Source organism: Amyelois transitella, chromosome 12 (assembly GCF_032362555.1).
Source record: "Amyelois transitella isolate CPQ chromosome 12, ilAmyTran1.1, whole genome shotgun sequence".
NCBI lineage: Eukaryota > Metazoa > Arthropoda > Insecta > Lepidoptera > Pyralidae > Amyelois > Amyelois transitella.
Window position 1 is genome coordinate 1,005,438 of NC_083515.1, and position 19,572 is coordinate 1,025,009.

A 19,572-nucleotide genomic window follows, 5' to 3' on the forward strand; every position below is an offset into this window, starting at 1 on the left:
ATCAAATGTTCAAAATTCGGAAAATAATTTCTTGCACACAGATAGATAGACCTTTCACAATTGCAATATAATATTCTTAGTAAGTATGAGATTATGAACTAGCGACCAATCTTGTTAACAATAGAAAAACATAACCTTAAAAAAACTGCCTCATATAACTTTTGGATAGCGGTCATATTTTCAACTAACGAACTAAGTCATTAGCCCGTTGTAAATAACAATTTGAACTAGTCGGCAAACCGGTTGCAAGATCAGCTGGGACCAAAACCAATTTAATTTGAAACGCGATTACAGAATAAATTTTACAAACATTACGGTTAAGTCATACGTAAGTACATAATATAATATCCATTATACTTTTAAACCCAGGCATTTACGACCATACATACCTACATATGATCACGTCTTATTCCCTTACGGGGTAGACTGACCCAACAGTCATACATAAGTATAACTTCAAGTCTTAAATACCCTGTGGTTAGAAGGACATTTAGGCGATGTATAATTAACACTGTTTCTTTTTCGTCGTTGTATTTTTAAAACTTAGGTAGGTACCTCAATTAGTACCTAAACACTTTGATCAAATCGGAGACGTTCTGGCAAAAGGTCAGGTCAAGAGTATCCGAAACCGACGAGCTTGCATGAAGAGAGTTATGAATACCTATGGATTAAGAGAAAGAAGTATGCAGGGATCGCGGCAAGTGGAAAGATGTGGTCTCTGCCTATTTACCTTACTACCTTACTTAAGGAAGATCTAACATCTGATATTTGAATGCTGAAACAAGAACCAATATTAGGATACCTATACTTATTTTTATTACATTTATTTAGCTCCATTTATCCTTCAGAAGTTGTACATACAAATCACGTCACGTATAGTCACGTCTATATCCCTTACGGGGTTGATAGAGCCAGCAGTCTTAAATGACTGGAAGACCACATTCAGCTGTAGGGCTTTATAATGGAATTCAAATAAGTTGTGTTTGCAATTGATAGGTTGCGAGCCCATCGCCTACAAGAGGAATCCCAAGTTTAGAAAACCTATCCCTTAGTCGCGTTTTACGACATCCATGGAAAAGATATCGAGTGGTTCTATTCTCAAGTGCCGAAAACCACACGGCATTAATTTCAAAGTTGTTTCAGTAAAAAAATATGAACGAAATGTTTTTCTTGGACATAGCAATATTAGTTTCGGAGTAGGTAAGTCTTTGTTAGCAAATCTGATACAAAGCTCTAGGTCTGATTGCAGATATAGGTAATAATAACTAGCTGTTTGCTGTTTTGCTGTTGTTTTGCCATATAAATAATGTTTAAGTAATTTCTAGTTTAAAAAAATGTTAAGGGTGGACAACCCTTATCACTAAGGGGTATGAAAAATACCTAGATGTTGGCCGATTCTCAGACCTACTCAATAGGTATGTTCACAAAATTTCATGAGAAATGGTCATATATTATAATTTTATATATACCTAAGAAGACTAGCTGTGCCCGCGACTCCGTCCGCGTAGAAAAGTTAATTTGGGCATCATTGATGGATGGATAGGATCAAGGATCTCTCAAGGATGAATAATTTCCCCCAATTTTTTTCATATTCTACATTATATCTTCACTCCTAATAGTTGCAACGTGATGTTATATAGCCTAAAGCCTTCCTCGATAAATGGTCTATTCAACACAAAAAGAATTTTTCAATTCGAATCAGTAGTTCCTGAGATAAGCGCGTTCAAACAAACAAACAAACAAACAAACAAACTCAAACAAACTCTTCAGCTTTATAATATTAGTATACCTAGAATAAAAAATCTACTTAGGTATTTACCTATATTTCTGTGAGGTTGCTCAATGGAAAGAGAAACGTCCAAAAGCGGACCCAACGTCCTAAAGCAGAGTGGCGCTTTTTCGATACAAGAAAATAGCAACATTGTTATATTCTAAACGTAACACGAACATTAATGAACAGCCTGCGTTGGCCACATGCCTCATTAGTTGGGAATTAGTTAACCTTTGCAGGGCGAGGAAATAAGTACATGCAATATGGACCTATACTTAGTGGGAATTGATTACCTGTTTTGAGGGGTCAGTACTTACATGCCGTATAAGGAACAAAGTGTTAGAAAAGGGTTTATTTTTTATTATTAAATAAATAAATAAATATATACGGGACAAATTACACTGATTGAGTTAGCCTCGAAGTAAGTTCGAGACTTGTGTTACGAGATACTAACTCAACGATACCTACTATATTTTATAATAAATACTTACCTATAGGTATAGATGAACATCCAAGACCTAGGCCAATCAGAAAAAGTTCTTTTCTCATCATGCCCTGGCCTGGATTCGAACCCGGGACCTCCGGTGGCACAGACAAGCATACCTACTACCGCTGCGCCACAGAGGCAGAGGCCGTAAAAATTAAGCATTTTATACGTAATTTGCGCTTCATAATTGCATACTTCTCTACATTTATCCACATCCGTTAATCTCTTCATGCAAGCTCGTCGGTTTAAAAGTGACCTAGGTATTTCGTTGAGAAATAACGAATTTTATTTTCTTAGGGTAAATATCTGTTCGCCTCAAATTTAGCTCGATGACTTTTAAAAGTAGGAAGGTAGTGTGAAGTTAGTTATACCTATCTTATTAAAGACTAGCTTTTGCCCGCGGCTTCGCCCGCGCAAATGTATTTTAGATTATAAGGATACGACATAAAATTTCACCCATTTTTTAATCCCGTATCGTGCGGGACTGTTTTAAGTTTATATTTGATTTAAATTCATATGGCTTCTCCCGTCTCTTCTCTTTCTGTTCCGTCCCGTCACAACCTGTTGTGTCCCGTCCTGCCCCGTCCAGTCCTCCTATCCTGTCCCATCCTATTTAGTGCCATCCTGCTTTCCGCAACTGACACGTATTTTTTACTAACCAATATATTTACAATACAAATGAACAAAACACAACGAAACGTCTTCAAGCATGAATACGAAACGACCAACAATTAACGGAGGGTAAAAATGCTTTCAAAATCATAGAAGTCTTATTGATTGTCGAACGACAAACGATAGCGACTTTGACATGGTGACGCCATCTATTTCTACATTATCAAACAAATTGTTCATTGAAGGAATAAATTTTCTTATCTTTTGCATATCAAAAATTAACACTTATAAGGGTTCCATCGTACCTTAAGGGTAAAAATGGGACCCTATTACTCGACTTCGGTGTCCGTCTGTCTGTTAGTTTGTCTGTCCGCTCACCCATCCTCCTGTCACCAGGCGTGTCTCATGATCCGTATTAGCTAGACAGGTGACATTTTCACAGATTATAAATTTCTGTTGACGTTAAAATAAAAATACTAAAACTATATACATACCAAATTTCATCAAAATCGGTTCAGCGGTTCAGGCGTGAAAGCGGAACGATGATTTTCATACAAACTTTGACCCCCCATTTGATTATTTTGGGGGTCGAGATTCCCCCCCTTGGGGGTTGACATTTCAAAAATCCCTTCTTAGTGCTCACTTATGTTACTAAAGGAACCTCTGTTCAAAATCTCAGACTCCTATACCGAGCGGTTTCGGCTGTGCGTTAATAAATCAGTCACCCAATCGCACCCCCTAAATCACGATTGGAGGGTAGTTTGAAAAAACTTATAATGTCAAACATATTTACTTGCCTATGTACGTGTTCATGCCAAGTTTCAAGTTTATAAACCCAAGGAATAAGATTTTTCATAGAAACGTTTTTACCCCTTTTCCCCCCCTTGGGGGTTGAATTTCCAAAAATCCTTTCTTAGTGCTCCCCTACATATCCCAAGGAACCTACATTCCAAATTTCAGCTGTCTACGACCAGTAGTTTCGACTGTGCGTTGTCTGTCAGTCAGTCACTCAGTAACGGAAGAGTTTTATATATATAGATTTCTTGATAATTATTACTATTTTAATGGAAACCTAATTTAGAATCAAGCTTAGGTTAGGTATTAAAGTTTCCAATTCTCATTCTTGTTAGAACCTAAGTAATTAAATACTTAAGTAACTTCTTACTTACCTATGTATTTAATTACTTATCTGATCTGACTTATCGTAAGTTGTACAAGAAGCTATTTTGTGAAACTGCTGGGTTAGTGAGATAAAAAAGTATAAAAATTGAAATTGTTTTTGACTTTGCCGTGTGCCGGAAAGGCACTTTTGACAAGAACATATCTTTCGCATGGATGTCGTAAAATCCGGCTAAGGGATAGGTAGAGTTATGAACTTGGGATTCCTCTTGTGAGTAGGCGATGGCCTAAAAACCTGTCACTAAGTATTTGAATCTCAATTCCATCATGAACCATGGCAGTAAACTTAGTTTTAAGTAATTTAGGTATTTGACGTCAATCAATGTTGTTAAACCATACGTTTTGACAATTAAGCGATATGAAGTATCCTATAGTAATGAATAAAAATTTTGAATTTTGAATTTTTGAACCTGAACGTGGCCTCATTCTTTTCTAGACTGTTGGCTCTGTCAGCGATATAGACGTGACTACTTATATGTATGTAGGTATGTATTTTTGACTATCCAACTGTGTCGTTAAGCGTCATCTGTGATCGACACAAAAGCAAAAATCTTAAATCGCGCAAGCAAAGTTTATAATGTAAAATAATGTGTTTGAGTAAAAGAGAATGTATTGTATGTAGACCACCGTAATACCTATAAGTAATTTGAAGGAATAAGTAGGTAAGTTAGTATAATGCCCGGCAGAAAAGTTGAACCAAAATTCTACTTTAAGGACGCTGCGCAGAATTTTTTTTTATTAGAAAGATTGCTAGTTATCAACAGCGCATATAACAGGAAGGGTAGGGTGCAAATTCTAGGGTCAACTTATATGCCGAGACGTAGGTAGGTAATAATGGGCATTGGCAAACTGTGGAAGAGAGAACCTAACTTACTATCTAGAATGTGTTTTTTATTGTACAATTTTTTTAATTAAAATTTCCAAAAATTTTAGGTATTAAAAAGCCTATCCTAATTCACGTTTGATTATTATTTTTTTATTTATTATCATAACGTAACGCATGGTGCGACGCCCGCTCCGCGCAGGCGCCGCGTCATTCTGTTGTCGTTCCGCAGACGCGGCGCAGGCGGCCATGACGGTGGGCGTGGCCAACGTACTCTGCGACGATCGCCCCGCCCCCCTCGCCTGGCCCGCTCCGCCCCCGCCCGCCCCGCCCGCACCGCTGTGGCAGTACCCCACCGGTAAGACACCTCCTTGCAACTCATGATCGCCTGGTAGCTACGCGCCAACTGCATTGCGAGACCGCCGTTTCAGCCGGAGTTATCCCGCCTATTTGGAAACAACACCTCTTGGGTCATGCTGCTTTGGTAGCGGCATTGCAACCGTACTTGGCCGGTCAATAGTCTTGTTTATGCGGCCAGGTTAGGTTGACCCTTGTTTAGTAACAACAAGTGTTTGAATGACTCGACTTCTTAAAACTGCCGGTTTGGTGCGTGATGCCGCGTTTGCGCGGAGCTAGCTACTTTGGCGCCTTCGTGTGATTTTTTTTTCTTTTGTTTTGTTTTATTGCTTTGTTTTTTTTTTACATCATGCGCGTAACAATAGCATTCTTATCGGTTGTTTTGTTCTGACATTTTGATGAATTGGTTTCGGTCTTGCTTACCTGATCAGTTTTTGGTATCTACTTACGTAGGAAACAACGGCTAACAATTTTGTTCAAGGATTGCATAGCCAAACCGAATTAAATTCTATATGAATTTTGCTATCAACTTTATGAAATTTTCATACAATTTGAATAAGTTAGGTTATTTATTTCATTTACTAATTTACACAGAAAACATCAAGGATGATACCGATAGGTTATTTATTTATTTCATTTACTAATTTAGGTATGTACCTACCTACTTATGTACGTACACAGAAAACATCGAGAGTGATAGGTACCTACGTACCGACTCAACACTTTCACTAATCAAACAAAATTCTACAAAATTGCCGAAAACTGGGGATGTGAAGTTAATTCAATTCACCTAAATCGATATCGATACTTTGTGTAGGTAACACAAAAACTAATGTGTAAAATTTTCTATTTTTCATTCTTTGATCAAATAAGCATTTCGGAATAAAGTGTATTTAGGTTACAAGTAGGTACTTACTTACATTATTAAGAAAATCATGACATGATTTTCCTACTTGACATGACAAAGGAAATTAACACTTAATTCAAAGCAATAAGAACTATTTGCGGTAGGTACACATATCGTATGTCCTAGTGTGCGGCAGCATTCAGCAATATTTTTATTCGTTTCAAGGAAAATAATACTTATCACAAGGCAATAAGATTCAAGCACGGGTTCCGGTGCAATACATTTGGTTGATACGAGTACCAAATAACCCGTAAAAAAATTTATGGTTATCGGGTCTCTTCACACTCGTTTAGTGTACCAATTAATGTGATACGATAAAATAATAACTTAATGAGATACGCTTAGGTATATTTAGATGAAATATTGAGAAAACAACTACCACCTATTCAACTGATAAACACGTACCCTTGATGGAATCAGCTTATAAGGACCTTCAGTACCATGAGGTGATTACAAAATATTAGCAGCCAAACCTCGGAAAAAGTCTTAATTTTTCAACGAGCGGATTTTTGTCTATTTATATTTCGGATTAATACATTTTAATCAGTGTTACCTATCATTCAAATGATTAAAAATATTACCAAGAATATGATGCCTTTTAAAAGACTATTTATTATTGGCACGATTAAGTAAAATATAAAAACTGGCCCGATCACGGCATTGGTATATAAGTAGACTAGCGACCCGCCCCGGCTGCGCACGGGTGCAAAATTATAAATGTTATTATACATAAAAACCTTCCTCTTGAATCACTCTACCTGTTACAACAAAACCGAAACAAAACGCAAACAAACCGCATCAAAATCCGTTGCGTAATTTTAAAGATTTAAGCATACAGACAAACAGACTAAAATAGCGACTTTGTTTTATACTATGTAGTGATATCTATATCTTCACGAGAATACCAGCGTCCTTTGAAAAAGAAAAGAATTGATACATACTCGTATAAGATTAAAACATTCCTGCTACTAGTGAGTGAGTAGGTATTATTCTATTTTGTTCTTTTAGCTTGCGTGTACCACCATAGGTCTCATCTTGCTTACTACCAGACAGACTGAGGTCAAACGCTCTCAAATTTATTGTGAAATAAATTCCTATTCTGTCTTCCTAATCCTAGGTATCCTAACTCCTATCTTTTTTTCCTTCCAATTGTCCAACACCTTGTTTTTTGGAATTGGAAATCCATTGGAAGGAAAAAAATACATCTTTAGTTCGTGTTCTACCTAACCGTTTCGAATACAGACTAACTTAAAAATTAGCAAGACGTGTTCATCAAAAATTAAGCACACCAGCCAGCAATAATTATTCAAAAAGAGAATTCGCAATACAAATTACACAAAACAAGGTCCTCGAGAACCTTACATTTCCACCTCATTCAGCCGTTGTAACCGGATCCCGTTTATTACTTCCCCTCTGGCATAATGAGGTCTTTGTCTTTAATTGCTAAAGCGCGAATTTAGCACTTCTTTTTCATTGTGAAAGTTAGCGTAGTTGGCTGAGGTGTTAGTTAGTTTTCACGGCCTCTGTTGCGTAGCTGTAGTAGTACACTTGTCTGTGAAATCGGGGGTCCTGGGTTCGAATCCCGGCCACGGCATGATTGGAAACGAACGAAACGTCTTGAATGTTTATCTATATAAGTATTAATTATAAAATATAGTATCGTTGAGTTAGTATCTCGTAACACAAATTTAGAACTTACACTGAGGCTAACTCAATCTTTGTAATTTTTCACGTGCCTACATATTTAGGTATTTATTTTTATTTTGATTTCACGTTATAGGTAGTAGATAACAACTATACGCGTAAAACGATAAATTTACGTGATACCCCGTTGCCGTATGAATTCTAGGATACCTATAGAAATGAGCATACCTACCTAGAACTCTCCTACACGTCCCAAAAACTATACTTAATGCAAAATTATGAATTAAAATGCAAGTAAGTAGTTTCGACTGTAGGTAGGTATGAAGGTAGATACGTTTTCATCAGTCAATAAGTAATGCAACAACATCTATTATATACCTACTTAAAGGTATTTTCTTTCTTTCTAAGCCATCCACGTCCCACTCTTGAGAAAAAGCTTTCACCTTTTAAATAACCTCATCTATCCTCATTATTTCGATCTACATCTCATCGAATGCAGTTAAATAATGTGACCTCGATCTTATCCTAGGTTTTCCTTTATACTTGCATTATCTGTGGGAAACCAGCGATACCTACCTCCTATTTTGTTCTAGATGTTCTTAGACCACTGCTGAGATAAAACTGTGCTCCTGAGAACTTACAGCTATAAGGGCCGGATGCATGCGATAGACGTGGTAGGCCTGGTCCAGCTTACACGGCTCTCGTCATCTGTCTTAAACCTCTGTAAATTGTAACTTATTATGTTTTTTTAATGGCGAAACTATATTTCTGCAAAGTTTCATAAAAGTCCCTTCAGTAGTTTTTGCTTGAAAGAGTAGCAAACAAACACATCTTTACCAGCTTTCGCAGATATAATAGTAAGGAAGTAGAATGTGTCATGAGGCTTACACGAATGCGGGGGATTTCCGGAACTAGAATAAGAATTTAACTTCATCTCTTCCCTGTGTTTGTCATGAGAGCAATGAATACCTAATTAAAAGAAAGAATAGGACCATTCCCATCTCTTTCCTATGGATGTTGTGAAATACAACTAAGGGATAGGCTTATAAATTAAGATTCTTCGTTTAGACGATGGGCCAGCAACATGCCACTGTTTGAATCTCAATTCTATCATTCAGCCAATGACCTATCAGACTTTTGAAGACTGTTGGTTTTGTCTACCCCGCAAGGGATATAGACATGACTTTATGTATGTTTACCCGGTGCAATGATGCTAGTACCTAAGTAGTTTTAAGTAATTTATTTGACGTCAACCAATGTTGTTAAACCATACGTTTTGACAATTATTAAGCGATACGAAGTATCCTACAATAATGAATAAAAATTTTGAATTTGAATTTGAATAAGGTTTCGGAGGTCAGTCGACACTCTTAATTTTGAGTTTGACCTTCTCCCGGATCGTGGTCACAGCCGGGCCCCACAAAATCCCTCTATTTCAGACAATTCTTAGTAGGTACACCTACACTCATAGACCTAAGTCTACCTAGCATACTTACCTACTTAGGTAAGTATCTATATGTTTTCGAGCATACTTGACCACAAACTTCGATTACTTATGTGTTATCTATAAATGTGTATTAGATACCTAATGAAACGAAATCATATCTTCTTATCAGTCGTAAGACGTCCACTGCTGAACGAAGGCCTCCCGCCAATGACTTCCACCTTGCTCTGTTGGAGGCGGGCTGCATCTAACGTTTCCCCGCACTCTTCACCAGATTATCGTTACTTACCTCTCACACCTGTATGAAATGTTTCACCGCTGTAATGTTTCAAAGTTCACCATCATTTAATGTCGAAATCATCGTGAGGCATTCATCCGACAAACTAACATTCGCTGATAAAAAATAACCCACCAAATCTTTCCCACAAGCTGTCATTTAAAAAGCTATCGTAAAAAACATCGACACGCGTCCAGCCCTAATCGCAGACGCTCCGCCCGCTAAGCCCCACCCAAATTGTCGTCTCGACCAATCAGAGAAGAGAATGTATTTAGAGGCGGTTCTTCGACATGCCCCGCCTTAAGTGTTTTAGTGTTGGGCATTAGTGCTTTTTTACGTTTATGCGTTTATGTTATTCTTATTTTATTTGCGTTATGCCGTTAATGGTGATTTGGATGCAAAGCCGTTATGTTGCATTCTTTGTAGGTTGGTAAAGTTGTAAAATAATTTACGGGAATTTTAGATTATTTATGATTTCTCAGAGCGGTTTGATAGGTTAGTTAGTTAAAACTTTATCAGCTGCTTTATTCTAAATAAATTTACCTATTATGAAGTCATAAGTAATTAACCCTAAAGCCCTGATGTCAACTAACAACTGAGAATGCTACTGGAAATATGTCTTCATTTGTAAATAAGACTTAGGCCCGATAACAGGAGAGGAGTACTTACCTACCTACGTTCCTACGCCTTTTAACTATGATGCCGCATTCTGCGAGTCAGATTTTTACACGAAGCGACTCCCATCTGACCTCCGCAGCCTTTGCAGGGAACCTAACCCGTATTGGATCAATCATGGTTACGCATTCAGTTGCATGAATGTGCAGATTTTTTAAGAGCATCTGCTGGCAGTGTAAGCACTCATACATAAGTAGGTACATTTTTTTCCATGTCTCTTTTGAGTTTTTTTAAGTCATGACCAACCGTAGAATAGGTACCTAGGTAGGTTACCTAGGTATTTTGAAATAACTTAAATTTTTAACAACATTATAACGATACCAGTAAGAAGTAGGCTTATAAACTTGGGATTCTTCTTTTAAGCGATGTGATTCTTCTTTTAAGCGATGGGATTCTTCTTTTAGGCTATGGGATTCTTCTTTTAGGCTATGGGATTCTTCTTTTAGGCTATGGGATTCTTCTTTTAGGCGATGGGCTCGCAACCTGTCAATATTTGCATCTCAAATCTATCATTGAGCCAAACGGCTGGGCTAGTCTATCAGTCTTTTTAAGACTGTTGGCCCCATAAAGGATATACCTACCATTATAGGTAGGTACATACCTACACATGGTCACGTCTATATCCCTTGTGGGGTACTCAGAGCCAACAGTCTTGAAATGACTGATCGGCCACGTTCAGCTATTTGGCTTAATGATAGAATTGAGATTCGAATAGTGACAGGTTGCTAGCCCATCGCCTAAAAAAGAATAAAATAAGGGATATAGACTTGATTATATGTAGGTATGTATGTACTTATCTAGTACACGCGACCGTATCGGCTTCTATAGGTACCTACATGTTCTGAGTCAAATTTGTTAGCGCCAGACAAAATATTCGGTGAAAACTGAACAAATATTGATTATAATCTTAATGGTAGGTATAGTTCAAACAAAAGTGTGCATGCACCCGAAAATATATGTTTGTCAATTTTCATAATGATTAAATTTCTATCGAACTAGCGACCCGCCCCGGCTTCGCACGCGTGACATAAATAGGTACCTACATCTAAACCTTCCTCTTTATGATTCTATCTGGGTATTATAAAAAAAATACTCCGTTGTGGGCACCAATAGGAAAAAAAATAGGACCACTCCATCTCTTTCTCATGGATGTCTTAAAAGGCGACTAAGGGATGGGCTTATAAACTTGTGATTCTTCATTTAGGCGATGGTCAAGCAACCTGTCACTATTTGAATCTCAATTCTATCATGAAGCCAAAAAGCTGAACGTGGCCTATCAGTCGTATCAAAACTGTTGGCTCTGTCTACCCCGTAAGGGATAGGGTAGAGCCACCAAAGAGTACGCACTTTTTATGCTTTTATTTCTAGAAAAATCAACTTTGATCATACACTTTGTACTTATTATTTATTTAAAACTTTGGTTAATTAGGAACATTCTTTGAAATCTTATTCTTAAGTAATAACATTAAAAAATACTTAAAAACGCTTAAACTTAGAACTCCTTCCATGCGTACTCTTAGGGTAGTGCTTCGCAAAGAGTACGCGCTGAGTACCTTTCATAGAAGCTAAGAGTACGCATGAAAGCATAATGAGATCATCAGCTCTAGCAGACATCACACGTGAAGGATCCAAACCCGACATAGTCTGTGCACTCATCATGCCACCAGGCTTCATATTTATTACACTGGATCCAATCCTCTTGTGGCGGTTCAACGTAAGTTTCAAGACAAAGAGGGCATCTAATTACTTCTTAATAATAATAAAGGCGTAGAGGGACGTGACGACCCCACCGCCCTCTGTGGAAGGGTTTCCTTCCCAATGCAGTCAGTCTCCGCGGGGCCGCTTGTGGCGAAGCCGTTGGTGAGTGGCGACACCACGGACCCTACCTCCTGGGGAACATACAGACATGCGCTGCGCTATACACACACATACACACAGTGACACTACCCCTGCCTCTGGCTTGCCTTAACCGGCCGGCCAGAGTGGAGTCGCAAGAGCAGATCCTATGCTCTAGGATGGAAGTGTATAGCGTAATAGCGGGGAAACCAGCACGGGGTCATACCCGCCGCATGGTGGCTTATTTAGGGTGCCCACAGACTGTTATATAGCCAATGAGCAGCGAGTCACCATCTGCCTAATCAAAATTACGTGAGAGATTTTCGAGGCAGATGTCCGTATCTCACTCCATAGCCCTAGTATCCAATCCACTAGCATCCCATCCGCATGACCAAGACTAAGTGAATCCGGCTCTGGCAATAGTTTGGCAGCTGTGGAGGGCTGTCCGTTGGTGTATCCCAATGGTTCATCAAGGAATCTCCACAGCTTCAGCCATCTCACTTTTGAACATAAGGTACCAAAGGGCCTCTTCATGTTGGCTTCGGCCCCATGAACGCCTCCCAAATCCCCTATGGGCCCGTGCACATTTTTACATGTACCAACATAATAATAATATTACTAATTATCTGTTGGATTTTCTAATATATTTACCCACGATGATACCAGGTCCTGTAAAATATTAAAAAAACCTGAACAAACCCAAGCAATCTAAATTTTTGCGAACACAAGGTAAGAGTACGCGTGCGCACTCTTTGGGTGCGTACTCTTACGAAATAGGGGTATTTAATCTATGGTCATTATAATTTTGAAAGCAAGTGATGTAACGATATAACCTATGAATAAAAACAAAATTTGGAACACAAATTTTATGTAAAACAACATTTGATAGGTATAAATTTATAGCCAGTCTTATAAAACGTATTTTAAATTGTTAAAAAATAAGATCAAACTAATCTAAAAACTATTTTTAGTTATAAAATTGTAAATAAATACCTCAATGAAACGAATCCTTGTCCGACACTTTGATATTACATTTGCCACTGACAGATAAGCCAATATTTCCAGTACAAGAATAAAAAATACTTTTATGGGCATTGCGTACTCTTTGGTAGCGCGTACTCTGACGTGACTATATGTAGGCATATTAAATATTATTCTAAGTGTAGGTAGATATGTACCGAACACTCAGTGAGCGATTTCGACTCACACTTGACCGATTTTTTTCAATGAAGACACGTCGTTACCATAAAAGAAATGTTTCTATAAAAGCTCACTTATGAACGCATTACACATACTTATTTAAACCAATAGTCATTTGTATTCATAGTTAACATTTCCGGTGGTAAGGAATGTCGTGTGGGAACGTAAATTATCCCATCCCGTGATCCTGGTGTTTGTGCTGTCTTCCCTAGGGAGCCTAGGGTCTGCCTAGGAAATTGGAATACTTATAATAAAAAGAAATAGTATAATTTCCACTACAATATCCTACTAATATTATAAATGCGAAAGTTTGTATGTCAGCATCGATGTTTGTTACTCTTTCACGCAAAAACTACTGAACCGATTACGATGAAATTTGGTATGTAAGTAGCTGAAGACCCAGAATAACATATAGGCTACTTTTTATCTCGGAGTTCCCGCGGGATTGATAGGGTTTCCATGCGGACAAAATCGCGGGCGGCCTCTAGTATTACATATGTAATCCCATGATTAATTTGTATGCGATGAGCTTACAACCTGTCACTATTTAAATCTCAATTCCATCAAAAAGCCATACAGCTGAACATCACCTTTCAGTCTTTCAGCCAACAGTCTTTTCAAGACTAGTATTTTTCAACAAAAAACTTACCTTTGTATTATAAGTTAAAAGTAAGCTGGAATCATTGTACGGATTATTATTAACATACTCTTATGTACGTTAATAATTTAAACATACATAAGTAACATGTGTTTCAAGAAGGTATGTACATAGATATACCTATATAGGTACAACTCGGAAAAGAGATTATAATGTTGTATTGTAAGTGCAGGTGCCGGAAACCACACGACACCTACCCATTATATCTGTGTTTTCGCTTTATTTTGGTTGTTCTTTTAAGGCAAAGGGCTGGCCACTTGTAAATTGCTATCTTAATCGCAATTTCATCATATAAGCCGCCCAGCTGAACGTAGTCTTCTAGTCTTTTTCAGACTGTTGTCTCTTTTTATCAATTTAGGGGTAAAAACGCGATGTATTTATTTATGTATTTATTAAATTCTAATTATTTTACTTTCCAGCCCAAGTATCAATGGAAAGCATGATGGTTGGCGGAGTCGGTGTCGGCGGCGTGGGGTCTGTCGGCGGCGGCGTCCCTTCCATGGGGGGGTACCAGCTCGTCCGCGAGCCCACCACGGGCGCGCTGCTCCTGCTGCCCGCGCCCCCCGACCTCCCCCACACCGTCGTCTGGGGCGGCGTCCCGTACCCCTCCGCACCCCTCCTACTCCCCCCCGCACCGCACCCCTCACACCTACAACTCCTACCAGGCGACCTCCTCGCATCTACTGCTACCCTACAACACACACACACCCACTCAACAAGATTAGTCACTCTAGCCCCAGCCCCACCGCCCCAACCACATCCGTCCCATACAGACAAAAAGAAAATCATACAACCTCTTCTCACTCCTCATGCCCTGATCAAAATCGAACCGGAACCACAGGAGAAACCACCGCCGCAATTCGCCCCAGAACCTATGCAGCAACCTGTCATGGCCACACATTTGTATTATCAGCCAGATTTTACAGAACAGGCGTGTAGGAGTCAAGCGACGTCTCCCGCTGCGCCGCCCACGCCACCTCCTGACGCTCATGAATCCCCAGCACATAAAGACGCCTCGAACCAGACTGACCACATTGACGATGATGATGATTCTCCAAATCACGCGGATGAAGATGAAAGGGATATAGCGTGTGTTGGTGTCGCTCATTTCCCTGAAGAAACTTCAACCATGATGCAAACTCAAACGACAATACTTCAGCCTAGTATGAGCACAGTAGCACCAATAGATAGTGCAGAGGAATCATCGTCTGAATGTCTGGCAAATTCAGCTGTCGTTGGCGCGGTAGAAAAAGCTATAGATGCAATAGAAAGAGACGAATCATTGGATAACTCTAGCAGTGGTGGTTCTAATGACTTGGTAATAGACACCGGCAACATATCGCCAGTGTCTCAATCTTTACCAGCTCAAGGAAGCTCAAGGTCGATGGTAGATGTAAGTGGGTTGGAGTTATTATCGAATAGTATTGAACAATTTGAGAGGACGACTCCTGGAACAAGCATGCCCTCATTAGAACCTGGTCCTCTTACAATTGATACAAGAACAACATCAAAATTGAATATTTTGATTAAAACGTCGCCTAAATCTCCACCCCGTACTGCAGAACCGGAACAGACAAGAAGGTTTGATTTTTCCTCAGCAGAGGCAAGTACAAGTGAGCGAAGCAAGCCTTCGTTGGATGGTCTAGGTTTACTATGCGCATTAGCTGAGCAAAGGTTTATGGAAGAAGTGGTTGAAAGTCCCGCATCCAGATCTCGTCCTTTTATAAAAAGCGAGCCTTTACTGAGCCCCATTGAAAGGGAAAGATCTACGGAAAAGAAGGAAAAACACAGGAATAGAGATGGTGACTCTTCAAGTGAGAGAAGACGAAAAAGAAGTCGGGACAGAGAAGAGAGACTTAGACACAAGCTTGAAAAGATGCGTCGTCATAAACGCGAGAGGGAACAAGATGAAGGCAGAGGTCATGGTGGGGAGTTAGAAGCGAGTTTGCGTCGTATAACTGCCTGTTCGTGTGGTTTATCTTCATGCTCTCATGCCCCAGCCGTGTCTTCTGCTCAAGATCTTGTCAATGCGATGGAAAAAGACATGAGAGAAAGATTACAAGATTTGCAGAGACAGTGTGATGAAAAAAGAGCACAATTGAATGCCTTAACGCCGCCCTTACCTGCCTTATCTACACCACCAACTCCGTCTACACCAGCCTTATCTCCAGATTCCGATAGAGGCTCTTCAAAGAAGCGGAAAGTTGGTAGACCACGAAAGGTTTCCAGTCCTGATTCAACTGAAACGATTGTAGCTAAGAAACCGAAATCGAAGAGCAGCATTGTTGGCTACCTTCTGGCAAAAGGTAAATTGAAAGGCGGTATTTTGTGTTCAAGAGGGGAACCTTCAAGAGAAGATGGTAACAGGACGAGCAAAGTCCGTCCGAAATTAAAAGCTGAGCCGATTTTGAAAGTCCGTTCCGAGGAAGACGACCACGAATGGAGCCTCAATAGATCTGCGAGTTCTTCCATGGAAAGTTTGAATGAAGTACGACAGAAGAATAGGGAAAAAGTGGATCGTTTAGTTCGGAAGCATTCCAGAGATGATCTTCCGGAGTTAGAGTTCGCTGTGAGGCGGGGAAGTGGATCCAGTGATAGGGATAAAGAGCGGCGTCGCGCTAAAAAGAGACGAAAGAGCGTTAAGTCTAAAGAAAGGAATGAGACAGCAGTTGTTGGGACAGGGTCTTCTGAGCCTGTGGCTGCAGTATCTAGATGTACACTAACAGAGGATAAACTGGATTCTTCACCACGAGTACTTACTGCGATGGGTGGTTTATTCTACGCTGGCAAACTGAGTGCAGTTCAAGCACCTGATGTGTATGCCATTACGTTAGATGGAGAAAGGGGGAATAAGCCCCATATACTTTCAAGAGAGGAAACATTGAGAGATGCGGTAAGTAATATTGTAATTTTTTTGCCTTGTTTGCCTTGTTTGCTCAAATCGATATGACACGATGCACTTTTAACATACTTAGGCATACACAATTCAAATTTCAGCTCTTAATAATTAAGTTAAATCTTTTACTAACAATCTATGCAATAAACATAAATCAATAAACTCCTCAATTTCAGATACTTGAAGTCAGTCCATCATCAGTAGCGGAGCTACCATCAGGGTCGCGTATCTGCGCGTACTGGTCCCAGCAGTACCGCTGCCTGTACCCTGGCACCGTCGCCGTTTCATCACCAGACCCTCACGATGATAAGTTCGTGGCCGTGGAGTTCGATGATGGGGACTCTGGACGGATAGCGATAGAAGATATCAGGTTCTTGGAGCCGAACTATCCGGTTGTAGGTAAGGATAAAATTATATGAAATTTTGTTGGGTGTTTAGTGTTGAGCTTTTGTATTGCGTGTAAAACTTAAGAAGGTTATTAAAAATTTAAATGTATACGGTACGGTACAAATAACACAGATTGAGTTAGCCTTAAATTAATTTGGAAATTTCTGTTACGAGATACTAACTCAACGATATCATATTTTATAATAAATACTTAGGATAAATATCCAAGACCCAGGACAATCATAGAAAGTTCGATTCTCGTAATGCCCAGGCCTGGATTCGAACCCAGGACGGGATTAGAAATGATTTATCCATTGGCAAAGATAAAAGAACATAAATAGAATCCTTGGTCTTTCATTTGAAGTGTTAGTATCACACTTATACCTACATTACTGCCTCGCCTTGTAAATACGCCTCGGCAACTTTACAATTCAGTACGCGGATTCAAATCTGATTTGGTGATTAGCTGAAATATTTTCGCGCAGAACATAAAATAGACATCTGCGGTAATAGTAGATTGAATTCAGGTACATCGGTGTTACTTTTAAAAGTGGCAATTCTGTAGGAACCCGTGTTCATTCCCCTCATTATTATTGTTAACTATATGACTATATAGTATAGTATAAACAAGTCTAATACTAACATTCTATTTACAAGTCATATCCACATTCTTGATCTACTACATAGAACTAAATGTTTCTTTTCAGAATACGAAAATCCACTGTTCACATTAGGTAAACGAAGAAGGAACACCAGTGTGACAGACGAGAAGAAAGTTATACCCACAACCAGTGCAGAAGTTAAATCTAATACGGAAACCACTCAAAAAGATCAAGACGAAGAAGACAGGCATAGAGACAGAAAGAAACTGAAGAAGCATAGAAAAGAGAAGATGAAACGCCAATCTAGCGAGGATGACCCCGCTGTTGATTATGTCAAGAAGAAAAAGAAGAAGCACAAATGCTGCGAGGATCATTGCAAGCACAGAAGACATCACAAGAAACATCACAGAAAACACAGAAAGAGACACCACTCCAGTTGCAAAGAACAATCTAGTTCTTCTGGCGATGATAATACAAGACACAAATCTTCTTCGGATTATATTGATTCGAATAAATCTAATGAGGATTCGGTTGATTCTAACGATAGACTGTCCACTCTGATAGCTGTTGAGAAGTCGCCGAATGAGAAAATGAAGACTGTGATCAAAAAGGCTGTTTTGTCAAAGAAAGCGTTGGTTAAAAATGCCATGTTGGATTTTAGTAATCTGAAAAAGATAACTCGAAAGAAGGATATGCCTAAAGATAATTTGAAGGACAGTGGTATAGGGTTAGACGAAGAGCCTGTGGCTTCAACGAGCGAGAGTGTTAAAAAGGTAAAATTTACATACATACATATGGTCACGTCTATATCCCTTGCGGGGTAGACAGAGCCAACAGTCTTGAAAAGACTGAATGGCCACGTTCAGCTATTTGGCTCAATGAAAGAATTGAGATTCAAATAGTGACAGGTTGCTAGCCCATCGCCTAAAAGAGGAATCCCAAGTTTATAAGGTTATCCCTTAATCGCCTTTCACGACATCCATGGGAAAGATACGGGAGTGGTCCTATTCATTTTTTTGTATTGGTGCCGGCAACCACACGGCAACCTTCACTTCATCCACATTCATAATAATAATAATTTAATATAGATTTAAGTACTAACATAGTTATAAGTTCCTCTGCTACTAACACTATGGGCTGCAATAAACGATTTTTATTTATTTATAACTGTCTTCATTCTAAATCAGCAGAAGACGAAGAAGCAGCGTACCGTCTCCTCGTCCTCTGAAGGATGCGGCGCGGGAGTCAGCAAGATGGCGGCGTTCCTGCCCGGCACCGCGCTGTGGCGCTGGCGCGGGCCCGCCTACCGCCGCACCACTAAACCCAGATTCCGCAAGCTGTTCTACCGGGCTATACAGCGGGGGGAGGAGGTGTTGCACGTGAGTATACATAGATATACATACGTACATACATAAATACAAACATACATACATACGTAAATACAAACATATACAGGGTGACATTTAAGACAACTGCATCCTTTTAAACATAGACTATACCCATGCTTCTGAGCTGTTTGAGGCTATTTTCGCACCACTAAACCCAGATTCCGCAAGCTGCTCTACCGGGCTATTCAGCGGGGGGAGGAGGTGTTGCACGTGAGTTTACATACATACATACGTACTTACGTACGTACGTACATACATACGTACGTACATACGTACATACATACATACGTTAATACAAACATACATACCTACATTCATGCATACAAACATATATACATATAGTCACGTCTATATTGAAGGCCTCTGTGACGCAGCGGTAGTGCGCTTGTCTGTGAACACGGAGGTCTCGGGTTCGAATCCCGGTCAGGG

The 19,572-nt window shown here is 39.5% G+C and overlaps 1 protein-coding gene across 4 annotated transcripts in view; it reads left to right on the forward strand.

Annotated features, from left to right (window-relative positions):
• Positions 1-19,572, forward strand: part of LOC106142355 (BAH and coiled-coil domain-containing protein 1) — a 99,526-nt gene that overhangs the window by 76,360 nt on the left and 3,594 nt on the right. Inside the window, exons 8-12 of one of the 4 annotated variants that reach the window (XM_060946975.1) lie at positions 5,075-5,230; positions 14,290-16,763; positions 16,943-17,165; positions 17,861-18,528; positions 18,943-19,134. In XM_060946975.1, the coding sequence (XP_060802958.1) occupies positions 5,075-5,230; positions 14,290-16,763; positions 16,943-17,165; positions 17,861-18,528; positions 18,943-19,134 (3,713 nt within the window). The remainder of the gene's footprint in view (positions 1-5,074; positions 5,231-14,289; positions 16,764-16,942; positions 17,166-17,860; positions 18,529-18,942; positions 19,135-19,572) is intronic. The other 3 variants (XM_060946976.1, XM_060946977.1, XM_060946978.1) reach the window with 3 other exon arrangements.